The sequence below is a fragment of the Glycine max genome, chromosome 6 (assembly GCF_000004515.6).
Source record: "Glycine max cultivar Williams 82 chromosome 6, Glycine_max_v4.0, whole genome shotgun sequence".
In the NCBI taxonomy this organism is placed as follows: Eukaryota; Viridiplantae; Streptophyta; class Magnoliopsida; order Fabales; family Fabaceae; genus Glycine; species Glycine max.
Genome location: NC_038242.2, coordinates 20,377,051 through 20,397,430, shown reverse-complemented (window position 1 = coordinate 20,397,430; position 20,380 = coordinate 20,377,051). Strand labels below are relative to the sequence as shown.

The 20,380-nt window shown below is 34.9% G+C and overlaps 2 protein-coding genes across 2 annotated transcripts; one reads left to right on the top strand and one right to left on the bottom strand.

Annotated features, from left to right (window-relative positions):
• The first annotated feature begins 2,981 nt into the window (after positions 1 to 2,981).
• Positions 2,982 to 4,589, top strand: LOC102668245 (homeobox-leucine zipper protein HDG2). Its single transcript, XM_006581983.4, has 3 exons — positions 2,982 to 3,512; positions 3,966 to 4,035; positions 4,136 to 4,589. Exons 2-3 carry the CDS (start codon positions 3,976 to 3,978, stop codon positions 4,442 to 4,444), a joined length of 369 nt encoding a protein of 122 aa, XP_006582046.1. The 5' UTR covers positions 2,982 to 3,512; positions 3,966 to 3,975; the 3' UTR covers positions 4,445 to 4,589.
• An 865-nt stretch (positions 4,590 to 5,454) lies between these two features.
• On the bottom strand, positions 5,455 to 7,052 carry LOC102668379 (kinesin-like protein KIN-8A). The gene is made up of 4 exons (XM_014776978.1): positions 6,978 to 7,052; positions 6,080 to 6,130; positions 5,890 to 5,982; positions 5,455 to 5,805 (listed from the first exon to the last, which is right to left on the bottom strand). Exons 1-4 carry the CDS (start codon positions 7,050 to 7,052, stop codon positions 5,455 to 5,457), a joined length of 570 nt encoding a protein of 189 aa, XP_014632464.1.
• Positions 7,053 to 20,380: the final 13,328 nt, after the last annotated feature.

The window sequence follows — 20,380 nt, the reverse complement described above, 5'->3', positions numbered from 1 at the left end:
ATCAAGGGGAAACAACGTGCTTTAATTCTAATATTTTCTAATTCAAATTTACTTTCTGTTTAATTTACAAAAACAAACAACCCCTCCCCCCCCCCCCCCAATTCGTTACTGTTTTATTACTATATGTTATGAACGTTTGGTTGACCATTGCTCGTTGGGAGACGACCTAGGATCACTTCCTAGATACTGCATTTTTAATGTTTATTTGATTCGGGTACGGCCTCGATCAAAGACCCTTGAAGGAAGACGAGTTAATGCACGTCGAGTTTTATGATGAGCTTCACTATGGGAACCTGACAAGTTTAACCACTTTGAGGCGCAACGAGTTAAAATGATTTTAAAAACAATTAAGTAGCTATGTGTATTGCATAGTTCATACGTAAAGTCTGTGTGTTAAAATGTTTTTTTGGGTTGGACTTGAATCAGGAGGGAGAGACCTCAACGGACTTCTCAGAGTGTAGGCCTTCAGGGTAAATACACCTCGTTTGAGTGCTCCTTTAAGCTTGTGCCAATCCCACATGGTTGGAGCATTCTCGCAAAACAACGTGACCCTGATTGGTCTTCCTATGATTTCACCTAGTGAGAGTGACCTGACTTACCAATGTGTGGTCTATCTTATCATGTACTCGTGGGCACCCGATGAGATTTTTTCACTGACATAGTACCACATTGCATCAAAGATTGAGTCTTAGTATATCTATTACATAATGCTCATGTATTGATGATTATTGACTAGTTAAGTGATATTGCATTTTGATCCTTGAGTACATGAATGATGTTAAAATGTGTGACACGTGTTGTGTTGAGATGGGATGTTATACGATAATTGGTTGAATGACGTGAGCTATGTCTAAGTAAGCTGTATTTCATTTATATGATATGTGTATATACATGTTGTCTTGTTTCTTTCTATTAGCTAGGAATATAATAACTCACTCCATGTGTGTTGTTTGTGTTTGGATCCTTGTGAAAAAAAAATAAATGATTTGAAGATGATGAGATATTAAAGTTTACATTCATACATTACTCATATTTATACAAATAAATTAGTCGAGCTTTGAATGGAAGAGATAACATAGTTATGGGCCATTGATTGTCGTTGGTACTATCCCAACCACTCATTTTTTGGCACAAAAGATGAAGCTTTGTAGGATTCCTAACAGGTGAACAGTAACCCTGCTTACATCAATGTCTTATGGGTCATTGATTGTCGTCGGTGATATCTCGACCACTCCTTTTCTGGCACAAAGGATGAAGCTCTACAAGAATCCTGACGGGTGAATAGTAACCTCGTTTACATCAATGCATTATGGGTCGTTGATTATTGTTGATGTTATCTCAACCACTCATTTTCTGGTACAAAGGATGAAGCTCTACAAGAATCTTGACGGGTGAATAGCAAACTTGTTTACATCAATGTGTTATGAGCCATTAATTGTTTTCGGTGACGAGTGAACAATAGCCTCGTTTACGTCAATGCGTTCTGGGTCGTTTATTGTTGTTGGTGCTATCCCAACCACTCCTTTTCTGCCATAAAAGATGAAGCTCTGCATGTTTATTTATGAATTGTTGATGGGTTGATTGATTCATGATGTGTTGTGCAACTGATTTGTTTATATTTATTATTAAAAAAACTAAAATGAAAAAACACATACATTAATACATTTCCTACAAGCAAAATCCATACATTATTATTACAATAAACAAACGCTGAACCTTGAAATCAAAATAACATGAAAATAAAAATTTCACTAAATGGTGATTGTAATCTCTACATAATGTCATTCAGGTTTCATTGTTTTGTCAAGCAATTTTTTCATAACGTCCCAAAGACTACATTGGGATTGTGGTTTGATTTCGCCGCATAATTCAACATACATGATATTAGGATTTTCTGTGAATATAGAAAACATCATATGTACGACTTCATTGTCTTCAAGTTTCCATGCCCTATATTCAATATTTCCATCAACATTGGATATAGGCCATCAATAATAGATGTCGCCTACTTGTTTGTCATTCAAACATGGTGTAATCTTACTCTGGATTGCTTGCATTAGAGCCTGAAGTGTCATGTCTTGATGAAGACAAACTAACCTTGTGTTATTGCTGGCAAATGATGTGGATTCGTGCTTAGCTGTAATCATTTGACTGTTGTAATATACACAGGCCCAAATGATTCGTGCTTAACTCATAATTAGCTAATTATATTATAAAAGGAGTTTACTAAGTCTAAAGTCTAATTTTTACAATTTTAGACATGATTTTAAAGCCTTTTCTAAACTGATTCAAGTAAAAAAAGTTATACTGTTACATTCATCAACATAAAAACAATGCAAATGATGCATTATTCGTACCAAATAATGTCATATTGATATGGCAAAATATGCTACAAAAGACCATTAGAAAAATATTAAAGTGCAAAACATGATTTTTTTTTTTTTTTTTGCGTTTTCAAGCACCTTTTTAAAGCTTTTTTAAACCAAATCAAGATGTGAAACTTATGCCATTGGATTCATTTACATAAAAACTATTAAACTTATTTATTTTTCAAATCATAAAACATCATCTAACATTAAAAATAAAGAACAAAGTCATCCCCACGAATCACATTAAACTAAAATTTTAAAATTAGTTCATTAAGTCAAATTTCATAATTAAAAAAATCAAAATGAATGCTTTCAAATATATAAAACAAAAAAAAATATTACAAAAAATATAACTTTCTAATTATTTTTTAAAAAACTACGTTAAGAATTCGATTTTTGGCAAACTAAATCGTTAACTGTTTTTTATTGCAATTTTGAAAATTCATGCTGTGAATTTGGATCTTCCCAACTGAATTTATACCTTAAAAAAATGAGACATTTGGGTACATAATTTGAAAAGAGGAATATTTGGGAAAATAAATATTGAAAGGAATGGTCCGCTGGTAAAAAGGTCACAAACAAACCCATTTTATTTTTCACCGCGCCTCGGTAAAAAAAAAAAAACAGAAAGGGGTTTCAACCGTGAACGAAGAAGAAGAAGGCATCGAGATTGGGCAGCGTAATGAGCAGAAAACGGAGCTTCAACACCACATTCCCACCGCTTAACCTCATCATAATCACTCACCGATCCATTCTTCCCCAAACCTAACCGAAGCCGAACGAGTCAACTCGGCCCTTACAATGCCAGTGTCAACTCGGTCCTAGACACTACCGAACGAGTCAAACTCGGAACACGACGCTTTAAAGGAGAAGATGAAATCGCTTCTTGCGTTGTACGAGCAGCACAAGCAGAAGCACGGCGCCGCCGAAGCAGCACCTACCAACAAGAACCCTTCTTTGAAGGGTGGGACCCGCATTCTGGTGTTCGTTAGGGTTAGGCCGCTGGCGAAGAGGGAGAAGGAAGCGGGTTCACGGTGTTGCGTCAGAATCGTTGACCGCCGTGACGTTTACCTAACGTAGTTTGCGTCCGAAAAAGATAATAATTACGGATTCGGCTACTCAGCATGACGTTTATTCCACCACGTGAGTTTCGTTTTCGATTTGCTTTTGAGAATGATAATAATTACTTGATTAATTTAACATTTTGAGAACTTTAGGAACGCGGATGTATTTGATTGAGCTTATTTAGAAATTTTTGCTTATGTTTTTTTTTAAGAGAATTGAAAAGAGTTTTTATTTTAAAAAATTTATGTAGGAACATGCTTATGTGGTACTTTTTTATGTTTGAGAGACTAGGCTTCGTTTGTTTTTTCTTTTTACATTTTTTTTCCTTTGATAAAACTGCTTTGGATATGCATCGGAATTTGGGAAATGTCCTTGTCCTTCAGAAGGTTTCACTCACTAGTCACTACCTGAACAATTACTAATGATAGATGCAGTGTTTTCTAAAGACTAATTTTAATTTTGATCTCTTTCTGTCTTTAATTTATGTTAATAACTGTATTGCATCTCATTCGTGAGCTGGCTCATTTCCAGGGTCCAAGAAATGGCACACATTGCAAACGGAAGAGACACAGGAAACTGTGTATCTCTACTTCGAGTAAATGTATGTTATATATGTATATTCATTATTTGTCAATTTGAAACATTCCCAGTAAATTAAACTGAGTGAAGTGTGACTAATTAACTAAGTCATAACCTTGTAGAGTGCAAATTCGAGCCAGAGCAACATGTTGATATTACAAGAGAGTTGCACCAATTCAACAGGCTCTTTTGTCATTTATGCTCCGGTGGACATTGTTGCAATGAATGTGGTTCTAAATGGTGGAGACCCAGATTACGTGGCACTTCTTCCTTCAGGGTTTGCTATTCTCCCTGATGGAACCACATCGCATAATGGAAGTGGTGGCATTGGCGAAACTGGCCCTAGTGGTTCTCTCTTAACTGTTGCGTTTCAAATATTGGTGGATTCTGTTCCAACCGCGAAGCTTTCTCTTGGTGGATTCTGGCCCTAGTGGTTCTCTCTTTCTGTCTTTAATTTATGTTAATAACTGTATTGCATCTCATTCGTGAGCTGGCTCATTTCCAGGGTTAAATATTTATGTTACATTAAATTGCAATTTGCTTGTTTTGATATCAGTGAAATTTTATCTTCTCTTCTATGGCTTCTTTTGAAAATTTTGTTACTTGCTTAGTTGCTGTGCTTGAGCTTGACAACAGTTCAACAGGAAAAATTAGTAAATGATAAGGTCTTGAGGAGGATTGAACTTGTTATGTCAATATTACTAGCTGAGTTTCAAGCTCATTGGCCTTTGGAGTTCATTTGACTCTTATAATACAAGAAAATTAAAACCTTAAAGAGAAAAGGGTTTGACAGCATTATAGAATCTTTCCATGCTTAATATTCAGCATGCATTCAAAATCTTATAGCTTAGGCACTCATTTATCTTTGATGGAAGGTATACATTGACTTTACATTTTCAGAACCTCAGAACCTCAGAACTTCTGGAAGGAGTTCTGCAAGGGAGGAATGGATCAGTTTTCTGTTATGGTGCCAGCGGAGCCAGAAAAACTTACACAATGCTTGGTACAGTGGAGAGTCCGGGTGTGACGGTGTTGGCAATTAAGGATTTGTTCAGTAAAATCAGGATGAGAAGTTGTGATGGAAATCATGCTGTTCATCTGTCCTATCTGGAGGTTTATAACAAAACTGTCGGGGATTGCTTTCACCTGGAAGACCTCTGGTTCTCAGAGAAGATAAACAGGTTTATAAAAAGGAATTTCAACAATGTAATTAAAGTCACGACATATTAGCTATTTTCTTTCCTAGTTAACTTCTTTTCTTTGAGAATTGAGATAAATATATAGAAAAAGAGTCACATTATAAGTATTGACTACTAACTTTTAAAAGTGCAGATATTATAGGAGACCTTAGATTATAGATTTAATTGTGTTATATGCTGATGGTGATGTACATCCGGAGGGAAAGTAACAGGAGTCAGGAGAAAAAAAAAAGTAACAGGAGTCAGGAGAATAAAAAACACGAGACCTGAAGAAGCACAGATGGATGTGCTGTAGTTTCAGAAATGACATGACTTCTAGTTTTTCTCCCATTCAATGTGGTAACTGATGGGCTGTTGGCAGTAGTTATGTCCCAAAAGCTCGTTTCTTTGCAGTTTGTACTGGTGACCGAAAACGATAGCTTCGACTCTTCAATTCTTTGCAGTTTGTACTGATTGGCACCCTCAAGAGATCTAACTGTTCTTTGATCCGTGGCAAGAGCTCTCTCTGAACCTGCAAGATCAATAGCTGAGAGCTTGCCCATTTTTTTAATAATATTCATTGCAGCATCTCTAACTTGGTACTCAACCACAACCTAGATGTAACAAATTAAGCATATGTCACAATCATGACATTTAAGGGATTGCTCATTTTTTTCCTAAAAAATTTCAAAGTTTACCTGCAAAATAGCATGGGAGCGTGAAGATGTTTCATTAGCACGGGTTGATTCTGTGGTTCTGTTCTGATTTCCTTGTTGAAGTAATGCCATCACCTGAAGCAACAAAGAAAAGAATAAACAAATTTCTGAGAGTTCATAGTTCAAACAGCTGGTAAACTTATAAATTTAGCAAATTGGATTAGAATATGACTTCATCGGTGGAATAAGCTCGGTATTGTGTAAGACCTGCTGCAACAATCCCCTATAACATAATTAGACAATGTACAATCAGATATCTTTCTGAGTTAAAATTTAAGGGATACAATTTAGACAGGAGGGTTTATTGAACAATGGACTTGTATTTGATGACCTTGCAAGAGAAATTCCTTATTTACACCTAGTATAGATGGCCTCTATAAATATACATGTAAACTTGAGCTTTAACAAAACTTAGTCATATTATTTGCAAATTAGAATATGAACCAAACAAACACTGGCATCAAGCAATACCATAAATAAACCATTCAATTTCTCTCAAGACCCAATAATTAAAGACAATCAACAAGGCACAGGGAGTCTAATACATACTCTATATTATGATTGTCACTCAGCAGGTATAAATAATACTTCTTGGTTGACTTCAGCCCATCTTTGGAACTTGCACACCGCTATTTACAGCCCCCTCTTCAAGTGCTGTTATTACCATTTCTACCACTAAACCAGTAAACCACCACTACTTCCCCTTTGTCCATTGCCCCATTCACTAGTCATATTTCTGCTACACCTTCACTTTATCTATTCCCATGTTGTCCTCCTGCCCTATTCCTATTACCATTTTTTCGCTTTGCTATCTCCACCACCCTTCAAAACAACTGCCACGTATCCCTACATATTGACTCCAACGTTCAAATTTTGAAACTCTATGTCAATAGGCTTTTTGTCTCCTTTTCCATCCCTATTCTCTTAATCATCCATCTCTTTTCCCAAAAAGGTACCCTTTTCCAGCAATTCTCCATCTACTACATTACCAAAAGCATAAACAGAGATATTACTTTTCAGAGGATGATTATTGTCTCCCAGATACTTGTTTCTTCACCACCACTACTAACCCTCACATGATCACCACCACCGTCCTCATGCCTTCTTTCAGGAAGTTCACCTCCAAAAACCTTTGTATACACCATCACCAATGGTCTAGTGTCTCCCACCGAAGTCGTACTTTTTGTTTAACATTCACGTTTTATAAACAAAGATGTTTTGTCTAGAAACCTTCATTTCTAGTACTCCTCTGCTGCTACCTTCTTTATCTCTTCCCTCATCGGTGACGCTAACACCAAACAACCATCCAACTTTCTGAAGTGTTCCATGCTACTCCACAACACTAGATCCCACCCTCCCTACACCAAAACCAAGAAAAACCTCAATGATTCTTTGTCTAGGACCCTTCATATCTCATACCCCTCTGTCGATATGTTGTCGACTTATGTTACAATTGTGACAATTTTTACTCGGGACATAAAATGTACCTCCATCATATTCCTTTCTTTTTTTTATTGATGACTTACCTCTACCAACATCTTTAGAACCACCTCCAGACCCCTCACATGAACCAACTAACAATTTTTTTTAGTTGTTCTCTAAAGCCTTATTGGGCTTTGACTCCCCAATACCCTTCGTTTCTTGGGCCATATATCCGGTGTTTACCTTTTTCGATTTTGGTTGACACTAGCAGTAGCCATAACATTAACCACTAATCGCTACACACCTTCATTTACCAATTCAGACCAATTCTTCCTTTTCTGTCTTGGATGGTAATGGGGAATGTGATACTTGCACTCACCACCACCCTTCTACTGAACTCCATATCACCCTACCACCTTTGACAATTTCTTCCAATACACATTTACACTAATTCAATAGGTTGATTCCACCTACTGATTATGCTACCCACCATCTCAGCCTCCATATTTTACCCTTACCCTTACCCATTCAACACCTACTCACCGATATGAGTTTTTCAAGACACCTTATGGTCTACCACCTAACAAACCCCATAGCCATCATCACATACCACTGGTTCCTAATCCACTCCAATCAACAATAAGCCTTACCATTAGCCTCATGCTTGCAAGGAATAATATAGGATTATCCAAGGAGGAAGAGTTTGACTTGGGTAGGCTCAACATGGATGGACCAATCACTAGAGGTTTCAAGAAAAACTTTACAAGAGACTAAATTCTCTCATGGAGGAAAGAGAAGAAGAAGCGAAGCTCATAAGTTTTAGTCAACTTTTAGAATAAGATTTATTTTCATTATTAATTGTATTTTTGGACTTGTAATGGGTTGTTATGACCTTTTATTGTTATTTTCAAATCTTTTAATTATTAGATTAGTTATTGGGCCCTGAGTCTAATTTAGGGTTATTAGTATGAGGTATAAATAAACTCCTTAAACACTTTTTTGGCAGTTTTTTATGAAATTTCATATTAGACACAATTAAGAGAGTGTCTCTCTTAGTTCTTGTATAAAACCTTAGGTTCTTATCAAAGAATTTCATTTTTGTGGCAAATCATCCTCAACTTATCAATCTTCCAAGATTTTGGCGTTGTTCTTTCCATCTCCTTTTCTAATTCCCTTTTTCCTTTTTATTCCCCCCAATTTTAGAGAGTCTCAAATAGGTTCCCCAGTTTGTTGATGCTATAAATTAGATCCGCAAATTAGGGTTCCATCAAGGAAATTAGGAAATGCTTAATGAAGGAATTATTTATCCAAGCATCAACCCTCTTTCATCCTTAGTTTTGTTAGTTTGCAAAAAGGATGGTTAATGGAGATTTTGTGTAGACTATCGAGCTTTGAACTCTCTCACTATCAAGGTTCGGTTTCTCATCTCCACTACTGACAAGTTGCTTGATGAACTCAAATCAACCACTGTATTTTCCAAGATTGATCTACATCCAGGCTACCATCGAAAAATGGTTGTGCATGAAGAAACTCATAAAACAAATTTTTGCAACTATGACAACCACTAAAAGTTCCTAGTTATGTTGTTTAGCCTATCAAATGCACCATCCACGTTCCAATTTCCATAAACGACTTTTGTGTCCTTACCTAAGGCATTTTGTGCTTATTTTTTATGGCATATGCTCTACAATCTTACTCTCGAGGATCATATTTCCCTTTTACTCACTATCGTAATATGGGTCACGACGGGATGAAGTGGTCTTCCAAAAAGGAAAACTAGGGGAGTCACCACCAACATTTATTTAAGGAAAATGTCAGAAAAACAAAAAAGGATAAGGATTGGTCTACAATTTGAGAAAAAGGATTCGAGGGTCATTTACGCACGGGAAAGGAGTTAGCACCCTATGCACCCGTCATAAAGATGACAACCTTTAATTGAGTGTGCTAAAAATAAAATGACTTTTTAATTATTTATTTTCCCTTGAGAACATGAGTTATGCTTGTTATGTTTTTTGTTTATTTAGAAAAAAAGAAAGTGAATTTTATTTTTTAGGAAAAAAAAGGAATTTTATGTTTTTTAGTTTTTTAGGTTGACAAAAGGGTTGCCCTCGCTCCTATGTATCCTCAAGTGCAACGATAAAATTGGACTTATGTAGTTCTTTGGGTAGAAAATAGTTTGTGTGTTGGGTGGATTTTTTTTTTTTGAAAGATTTGTTTTAATTGCGTGTCAAAGAGTCGTTAAGGTGTTGAACCTTGAAACAATGTTGAATTTTAAGAAAACATAGGAGAGAATCGCTTAAGGCATTGGACCTTGAAGTGATCTTAAGTAATGCACAATTTTTATGGAGAAGAAGGACAATTGTGATTATTTGTTTGTGGAGAAAAGGGAGAACCTCGAGTATACTTTGTAAAGTCAAGCAAGTTAGACACCCAACATGACTTTCACAAAATTTTACTTACACGTTATTGAAACACTATCAAGCAAGTTAGAGATCCAACATGGAGTGCACAAAATGTGAAAAAAATATATTTCAGGTTTGCAGTAAACTTTGCGAAGTTAAGCAAGTTGGAGACCTAGCATGGAGTGCATAAAATGTGGAAAATATTTTGGGTTTGCGGTAAACTTTATGAAGTCAAGCAAGTCGGAGACCCAACATGACATTCACTAAATTTACCCACACATTTATTAAAACTCTGCCAAGCAAGTCGGAGATTCAGCATGAAGTGCACAAAATGTAAGCGTGTACTGAAGAGTACTAACATAGAATTTCAAAATGATTGAAGTAGCGTTAAGTAATCAATAGACGGGACACACACAAATAAATCAAATGGGAATAGAAAGAGATAAAATAGAAGCGGGGAATACACTTAGTAATTAAGGGTGTGGGGTTAAAAACATGGGGGAAATAAATAAGTGACAGAATATTTACAATACACTACGAACTAACCAGACAATGATAAATAAAAAAAAGAATAATAAAGCCAAATCGGAAAAAAGACGATGCAAATAGCAGTTTTTACTTCATTCCAGAGTGGGAGTGTGCAAGTAAATGAAGGTGTAACTAGTGGTAATTAGTTTATGTACAATTATTTTTTTGAAAAAATGGGCCAGGCCCAAAATGTAAGAAAAAACTATATATGTGAAAAAGGTGGTGTTAATAGCAATTTTTATTTTGTTTTCCGTTTTCCATTTTTTTGTTTTTTTTTATTTTTTTATTTTTATTATATAACAAAAGATGGACAACAAATATTTACAAAAAAAAAAAATGCTACGGGTCTCACCAGCAACCTTGAGTTCACCGACAAGTTAAAGCGAATCAAGTAAAAGACCAAATGATGTGATCCTTATTAGGGGCGAATCGCTTGATACAGGTCACGAAATCGGATGACGCTACTTCTAGAGATGAAAGATAAGTCAGGGGTAGACGCCACAAGGGTTCAACCTTGATAAGTCCGGAATTGGTTCGACAAAGAACCCAGAGAGAAGCTCTCACGAATACACAAGGTATTTTCTATAAAAATGTCAAAAGTTCCCTTCCTTCAAATGAGTTGAATACATATAATGTAGCATTAAATTACTAAATTAACTGAAATTGGTGCAGCTGAAAAGGCATAGGATTTAGCCACCAATTTATTTAATTACACTTACAAATAGAAAATATTGGATATGGGTCTTCAAATTAGTTTGGGCTTTCAGCAATCAAGATTCTTGGGAATGCCTCTGAGCCTTCGTCCTTCTCCACTTGGGCCTTGTCAAGTATGGATGCTACCATTTGATGGAGGATATCCTCTGACTGTTTGGTCTTATCCCTGGTCATAGGTCCTTGTATTTAGGCAGCTTTAGGATTCTCATCACCAAAAGAAAGAGGAAAAGGGAGGGGAGGATAAGGGAAGGAAAGAAAAAGAAAAGAGAAAGAAAGAAATGAGATGAAAGGAATAAGGGGATACCTGGAAGTCCCTTCCCCTTTCCTGGTTATTGTGCCAAACAACGCGAAGTAGTGAACTTCTTTCGCATCTTCAAGATTCGTGCCTCTTCTTCTTATTTTTTACATGTTCTCTGTGTTTCTGTGTAATTCTTTCTCTATAATTATGTGTGTAACTGTGTTCATACCTCCTCCTTTTATAGTGTTCTTTTTCCTTCTGTCCTTTATAATTCTTTCCCTTTTTATTATTATTTTTTCTGTTTTATTTTTGTTCTCCCTTTCCTTTTTTCATTCTTTTCCCTGATTTCTTTCTTTCCTTTTTTCTTCTTCTTTTTTTTACCTTAATTTCTTTCTTTCCTTTTCCCCCCTTATTTTCTTTCTTTCCTTTTTTTTTTCTTCTTTTTCCGTTTCCTTTTTATTTCCTCTTTTTTCTTTTTTTATTTCCTTTTATTTTTTTATTTTATTTTTCTATTCTTTCTTTCCTTTTTTTCTTATTTTCTTTCTTTCCCTTTTCTTCTTCTCTTTCCATTTTCTTTTCTTTTTTATTTTCTTTTTATGTTCTTTCTTTCCTTTTTATTTCTTTTTTTTTTGTTTTTTTTTACTTTTTTTTTTATTTTTTTCGTTTTTATTTTCTTGTTTTTTATTTTTATTTTTTCCAGACAAAATTAGGGTCTAACATTCACTATAATTGATTTGTTACTTTATCATAAATTCTTTTCTCAATTTCTAAGTGTGTATTTTGTGTCAGCATTATCGAGAATTTAGAACATTTTATCTCCCTAGACAAGGTTTTCCTAAATCTTGAGAAATTGCAAGCAACATGGAATGTGTTATAATTTCTTAACTCATGTCTACTAAATTCAATATATTCAATATCACTTTTTTGTCCAAATTTTTGTCTTTCTTTCTTTTATTTTTATTTTTTAAGCATACTTTATCAACTTTACTTTCCAGGGCACTCAACATTTCAATTCAACAAGCACACATTATAATTAACTAAGAACATCTCCATTTTCAAGTGTTTTTCCACCAAGTAGTCAAATTTCAAATCTAGGGGATCAAGACAATTCAAACATAGACAAGAGGTACCAAAACAATAATAAGAGTGTTTGGCTTAAACGGGAAACTAAGGGTCAAAATTTCCAATCAATTTTAGGGGCTCAAAAGAATTGGTAATAATGCCTATTGCATTGGGAACAATGTATGCAGCCCCAAAAAGGTTCCAAAACAAGTTCTAGAGTACACTAATGACCAATTTATCACACATAACAAGGAACAATATTTAAGGTTAAACATCACGACAATGGCTCATGTCAACGCAAACAATAGCAATGAGAGATCATGCTAATCATCCAATTTGCATACAAATCAATTGCACAAAGGTTCCACAACAAGAGTCTAATATGTCCAATTCTATGAATATAACAAGTTATCACTCAATTTTAGGGTTATTAAAGGCAAACATGCAACTAAAAAGGAATTATATATATATATATATATATATATATATATATATATATATATATATATATATATATGCAAGAATAATGCAACTATATCTAAAACAAAATAGAAGTGCATGAACCTAAGACATTAGGCAACCCCAAAAAAATTACACTATTCCCAATGTAAATCTAAAAATAAGGGATTGGAATAAGGAACCTGTCATCGAGGTGGTGGATAAGGATGGTAGCTCCTTGTTAACTCGTTGACAAGTGTACCAAGTTTGTCACAAGTAGTAAAGTACTTGGAAGTCCGAGTGTCGAATCCATAGGGATTTTGTGTTGTACTTATCTTGGATACTTTTCAATTTATAAAGGAATAGAAGACAGAATAGAAGACAATAATAGTAAATTATAAATAAAAAGTAAAAGAATTAAAAGCAGAATAATTAAAGAGAGAATTCAATTGAATGCGAATGTTAGGACCTAGCATGCCTTGTTTGCCTAGGATGTATGAGTTTATGATTTTTCTTTATCAATTTAGGTGATTCTATTCTACCCACATCTGTTCATTTACTTGCCCTTGATTTCTCACGATGACAAGCCTATTTTATTCATCTATCTCCCAAATTCATTTGCAAAGACTCAACAAATAAAATGCATGAAGTATGAATTCTAGATGTTTGCAAGAATGCATGGGCATAAAATTATCATTCTATTCCTAGCAATGACTTTCTTATGAAATCCTTTCTTTTTGTTCTATTAGAAGTTACCCTCTTCCGAGTATCTAACCCCTAAAACTAATGCATGCATATTTTCTTTAAATCTTATTTAGAAGTTACCCTCTCCCGAACGTCTAACCCCTAAAAGAATATAAAGATGAATAATGCAAGATAAAAGCAGAAAAGATAATAGAATAGAAAAACCTGGAAAAAAATCCTGTTGCATTGATAAATATGAAGTACATTATACATCTCTTTGGCTTTTTAGGCCTGCCAAGCCCTAACTAGGGGTTTAGCTACTATGAAAGGGGTGAAAGAAAGATGATAAAAAGAGAGAAGAGAGTAAGAATTCTCAGGCTTTAGGTAGTAGTGAGAGTGCTCTGAGACTTTGTGTGTTTTCTCCTTGGCCTGACTCTCCATTTATAGCTGATGAAGTGGACTTGGGCTTGATTCAAAAAATCTTCCTTATTTATCTTTTTGTTATCTTTTGGATCTTATAAATCTTATCTTTCCTATATCTGCAAGTCATAGATAAGAAAAATATCAATTCATATCTTTTAAGCAAAAAATAACTGCTAAATAAATATCTTTAAGGATATTTTCAAAATAGCTCATATTTAGCAGTTATCAATATCTTTTGGATATTGTAATCTTATCTTTTCATATTTGCAAGCCATAAATAATAAAAGTATCAATTCTTACCATTTAAGCCAAAAATAACTGCTAAATAAATATTTTCAAAGATATTTTCAATATATTTTTATTATAAAATAACTCATATTTAGCAGTTATCACTCCTCGGATAGTTTAGGAAGGTGCCAATTACGTAGGTGAACCAAAATACTAGGATTGTCTTTCCTCCATTCCCTGAAAGCATGCCTCCATGGATTACAATGAAGCATACAATTGGGAACTTATGATCTCAGGAAGAGCTAAAGCATTTGCTTTTGCTTTCATTTCTGCAAAATGATCTCCTTATAAATGAAAACTCCAACTGGCAGGATCCCGTAAGGAGTACTCAAGTTTGGGAAGCTAATCATAAATGGCCATTGATTGTTTTTTTTTTTATCGGAATGAAAAAGTAGTAATCATCCTCATACTTGTCAAATTCCAAAGAAATCTTGATGCATTGCATGGATTGGAGATTGGTTAGGTCGATGGTTAGGTGTGTCTAGCAAAATAGTCATCTCATAAACAAAGTGTTGGTAACCATAAAACAATGCGATAATAGTGATTATTAGATCACCTTGTACAGTGGTCCCCTATTACTAGTAACAATGATGAGGAGCCTCTCATACTCCTTCTCAACCTTCCACTATAACAATTGGAGCATGCACATTGTGTTGTGGTGCATATGGGGTTGGTCTTTGTATGATTCAAGAGGAGGTCAATGAAAAGCTTAATTACATGGCTAGTCAAAATCGCCAAGGTTACAACCAAGGCGATAATCATGATTATCATCAAGGTGGCAATTACAATCAAAATCAAGGCCAAAGTTGGAAATTTCATCCTAAGAATAATTTCAACAAAGATTAAGGAGGTTCATCTAATAGGCCTCCCAACCAAGGGGCAACTCTCTATAAGAAGACTAGCAAGTTGGAAGACACCTTGACTCAATTCATGCAAGTGTCTATCTCCAAACACAAGAGAACCGAGTTTGCTATCAAGAATCCTGAAGTAATGGTTGGGCAACTTGCAAAGCAACTACTTGAAAAATCTAACGGGAACTTGTTGCTAACACGAAGATAAATCCCAAGGAGCATTACAAGGTTGTGGTTGCAAGGAGTAGGCACAAGGATAATGTTGCCTATGGTGTTAAGTGTGAGGGTGATGTAGTTAGTGATAATGAGGGGGTGACAGATGAAGATAAGGGAGAAAAAAATAAAGAAAAAGATTTAAGTGTTGAAAAATGCTAGAAAAAAAAGAAGAAGAAAAATAGTCCTAAGGAAGGAGTCACATGTGGTTTTGTTAATCTGTCATTCGAATAATACCAAAGTAGATGAAACAAGTTTTTGCAAAGACAAAGGATATGTCCATTACTCTATTCACAATATTACACTGAACATTCTATTGCTGATGGTGAACTAAGAAGATGAACTTAAAATACAATTTTCACTAGTTAAGCACCATTGCTACTTGACTATAGACAAAACCAGGGGTGAAATACAACAAAATAAACAATAATCCTACACATCCATTTAAGAGTAGAGTCCTACATAACCATTTCAACAAACCACTAAACAAAAGGTTCACCCAACAAGTTAATGGTGCTAGGAAAATGTTAGTAAACCACAAGATTTGATTTACACTTTCACTCCATAGTTGACAACATGTCAATTGGTTTGACTAACATAAAGACCATGCTCACACCATGGAACTTGTGGAAGATCACCTCATCACCTTCCTTTAGCCCTAGCCATCTACAAAAACCATACCAACCCTTGCCAAACTTGCCTTGTTGAGGATACCACAACACTTTCCACTTAGTTACCCATCCATGAGTCCTATTCTGAATTATGACATGATCACTAGCCGCCATATTTTCAATAAGCTTTGTGGCTTCCTCTGGAGTCTTCAATTCGATCTTTATGCCCGCAAAATCATCAAGTATTTGATTGGTACGTGGCCTCACACCATAAAAAACATGTTAATTTGCATCAACTCACAAAAGCCATGAGTAGAAGTCTTCCACAAAAAGCCTCTAAAACAATCCTAAGCTTCACTAAAAGGTTCATCCAATAGTTGATAGAAAGGCAAGATTTTAGTCTTTCCTTGTGTGGTCTTGGACTCTAGAAAATACTTATTGAGGAATTTGTTGACTACCTCATCCCAAGTATGCAAGCTATTTCCTTTGAATGAAAAGAGCCAATGCTTAGCATCATTCGACACTCCCACAAGCTTGATTGTGTTGCAAATCTCAATGGATGTTGCAAGATGAGTATAAGGATCTCCATGGAATTGATTTGCACTGATCAATTGGATGAGTGAGGAGGGATAAGATACATTGGCTGCTTGCACAATCAACCTCACAACGCTAGTGAAGAATTATTGAATGGTATGGGCGGAGTAATCTCCAAGTGTCCACCTAGGTGGCTTCTCTTCCGCCATTTGTGATGTAAGCTCCACTGGAGCTTGTAGGCCTAGGATATTCTTCATCAATGGATTCCATTGCTTCTGGGAAGATAAATGGCAGCGGAATGGAGAAGGAAGAGAGAGAGGAGACGCCACTTCAAGGAGAATATGAGTCTAGAAGAAGCTCACCACCATAGGAGGCCATGGATAAGAGCTTGGAGGAAGAAGGATATGAATGAAGGGAGAGGGAGAGAAGAGCACGAAATTTTGTGCTCTAAATGAGCTCTGAAATCTGAAGTTAATATTCAAATGATCAAAGTTCCAAAAAATGCACACACATGACCTCTATTTATAGCCTAAGTGTCACACAAAATTGGAGGGAAATTTGAATTTCAATTCAAATTTTACTTGAATTTGAAATTGAATTTGTGGAGCCTAAATTTCACTAATTATGATTAGTGAATTTTAGTTATGGTTCAACCCACTAATCCAAGATCAATTCCAAGATTCTCCACTAAGTGTGCTTAGGTGTATGAGGCATGTAAAGCATGAAGGACATGCACAAAGTGTGACTATATGATGTGGCAATGGGGTGTAGTAAGCAAATGCTTTCCTCCCCCTCTAAAATTTAATTGGATTGGGCTTCTACCAATTCAATTAAATTTATTTCCAACCACACACATCATATATTCACTTAGTGTATGTGAAATTACAAAACTACCCCTAATACAAAAACTAGTCTAGGTGCCCTAAAATACAAGGGCTGAAAATCCCTATATTTCTAGGGTACCCTACCTACATTATGGAGCCTTAAATACAAAACCCAAAATTAATGAAACCTTATTCTAATATGTACAAAGATAAGTGGGCTCGTACTTAGCCCATGGGCCCGAAATCTACCCTAAGGCTCATAAGAACCCTAGGGCCTTCTCTTGCATCTTTGGCCCAATCTACTTGGAGTCTTCTATCCAATGCCCTTGCGGGGTAGGATTGCATCAATTTGTGGTTCTTCAAAGATTGGAGGAGGCATAGCAGTTGTGGGGGAGGTGAATGTTGTGGTTATGGTGAAGATGAAGAAGCTTGTTGAGCTTTTTGCCTAGCTCTTTTCTCCTGTTGCTTTTGCTTCTTCCTCAAGGCATTTTTTCAATCATGTGATCTAAAGGAACAAGATTCTCAAGAGTAATGCAAACAAAATTTTAAGGAAAATAATAATGAATAAATTCCTAGAAAATGAAAATAGCACAAATGCCTAATACAAGAAACAAGTCCCCGACAATAGTGCTAGAAAACTTGTTACATCATTGGCAAACACACTAATCGGTGTAATATTTTCAATAAATATTCAAAGATCATTCCCATAGAGACTTGTTTGTACTAGATATTTATGCAAAATCAAGTTCTAGGCAAAGGGTTTTTTTTATTTTTAAGATGATAGTGCAGAAATTTAAAGCTAAACTATGAAGTAAACCACTAAAAATAGAACAAGTTCTCTTAGACAATTTATCAAACTATTTATAAGCTAAAAAAAGTGTTAAGGTAGAATTTTGATGAATTTTGGGTACTTGGATTTACTAAAAGAGATTTTGCTGCAATGTAACTATTTTTCACTATTTACTGTTAAAGCAAGTGTTATCTTAACCTAATAATATACTCTAACCATGATCCCTCATGCGAAAGATCCTAAATCACTTGATTCCACCCCTAATACCTTAGAAAGCTAAACCAAGTGATTTGAACAAAAGCAAAGGTTAAAACAAGGCTAATCAACATCATTCTATCCCTAGATATTAGAAGTCTCTTTTAGTTGTTAGTGCAAAAACATTTTCCAATTACAATCACACTATAAGAGACATGCACATGGGTGATGAAACTACAAACAACATAATAAGCATAGAAAGAGAACAATAACATTGAAATAACATTAAATAGGTAGTAAGAGTAATTACATCATAGATTTTTTAGCACATTGAGCCCCCAATAATGGGTAAATTGGTCTCTCATTGTCATGAGAGGCATCAACAATTGAAAATTACAAGAAGGATGAGAGGAAAATGAAGAAATGAAGAACTAGGGTAGCAAAATGAGGTCTTAGCCATCACATGAAACCCTAGGATGATATCTTGATCCCAAGACAATAAAGCTTAAATATGGGCCCAATATCTCTGTTTTGTCCTTTCTCCATAAAGTGTTGCTCATTGGGTGAGTTCTTCAAGAATTCTAAAATCTTTATCTCAAAGGGATTTACTTGCTGGTTGAGCTGGATTCATTGGGCAAGTCATGGGATCTGACATGGCTCTCCAGCTTCCATTCCTAAGTTGCCATGTGTCTTCTCCTTTGAGCACCCTCGTTGGGAGAGCTTGACTCGACCAACGAGCAATCAACAACTACAAACTTCAATTGTTTGTGAACTAAAACACTTCAAATCACACAAAAGCTAATGAATTTTGTAAAAACTCATTTACAAAGACTAAAACCTAAGAAAATGTTAAATCTTTGCTAAATGGTATCAAACTAAGCAATATATAAGGAAAAAGAATATAACTAATGTGTAAATTAAATGAAGAAGTTAAGCATGCACAACAATTATCAAACTCCCCCAAATTTAAAGTTTTGTTTGTCCTCAAGCAAAAGAAACTAAAATAAACTAAACTAACCCTAAGCTAAGTTAGATTAATGGAAAGACCAAGGACTATGATGAAATACAACAAATCATACTAGAAGGGGGGTTGAATAGTGTGTTAGATAAACTTTGAAAACTTTTCACAATGGAAGTGATTTTAGAAGTAGTTATAAGTTCACATAAATTGTTGTCCACTAATAAGTCTTATGTTTTCACAAAAAGCAGTAGATTGTTGTCCAATGGTTTATAAACATTGTTTTCAAGAAAAATTTGTATGCAAAGATGTGTCAATAGTGTACTTTAAAATACTTTGACAAGCTTAAAAGAGAGTAGTGGAAACTCTTAGTTTTATATTGGTTCACTTAACTTGAGCTACATCAAGTTATTCTTTACCAACCAATATAGGGTTCCACTAATCAATTTTGTTTACAACAAGTATTATGACCTACCACACCTAGCTTACAAGTATTCTTTAGGCCACTACTGACACAATCCTTAGACTCCCCCTGAATCTAAGAACACTCAAGTATTATTTCATTACTAAGTCCCCCTTGGCTTTCACAAAGAACAGTTTGTAGAATCACATATTCAAACACTTAGAGAGTGTGTTTACAATGAGATATATCTACATAACTTTGCTAAGCAAAGGATTGACTTTATAAGCACAATGTTTCTTTATTCTTTTTTGCTATTGAACTTGTTTATAGTCTTTTTGATCAATCGTTCATATTGTTTTGAGAAGCCTTGATGCGTTCTTTATACTAAGAAATAAGAATATTAGTGAAGAATCTTGAGCACTTAAAAACTAACCATTGTCAATCTTTGATTCTCTATTTACAGCTAATGACAAATGATGTGCGTCTGGATTAATCCTAGATCAATACTTTCTAAAGTTATCCTTCATATCTCAATACAACTGTTAGACATATATAAAGGAAAGATTAATATCGCTTATCACATATGTTCCTTTTATTAAGATTAACATTGCTCAAATGAATTACACTTTAATTAAGTCTCATATTGTGATGCATGATTGCTAATTATAGAGAAAAATTATGTTACATTGTAGTGGAGTATATAGAATGGTGTAGATCTTACATCGTGTTGCTTTCAGTGGTCAATCATGTTTACTTATACTTAAACAAACAATCAACATAAGTTTATATCTTTGTTTTCACCAAAACCCAAGAGATATGTGGATCGTACAATTCTAACAATCTCCTCATTTTTTATGATGACAAACCATATAAATGTTGATCAAGAGAAAAACAT

Coding starts and splice junctions, on each gene's coding strand:
- LOC102668245 (XM_006581983.4), top strand. CDS start 3,976: ATGGCACACATTGCAAACGGAAGAGACACAGGAAACTGTGTATCTCTA. Junction 4,036..4,135: donor TATCTCTACTTCGAGTAAAT/GTATGTTATATA, acceptor ATAACCTTGTAG/AGTGCAAATTCGAGCCAGAG.
- LOC102668379 (XM_014776978.1), bottom strand. CDS start 7,052: ATGGTGTATACAAAGGTTTTTGGAGGTGAACTTCCTGAAAGAAGGCAT. Junction 6,131..6,977: donor GTGGTGGTGATCATGTGAGG/GTTAGTAGTGGT, acceptor ATTATGTTATAG/GGGATTGTTGCAGCAGGTCT. Junction 5,983..6,079: donor GAGCTTATTCCACCGATGAA/GTCATATTCTAA, acceptor TTGTTGCTTCAG/GTGATGGCATTACTTCAACA.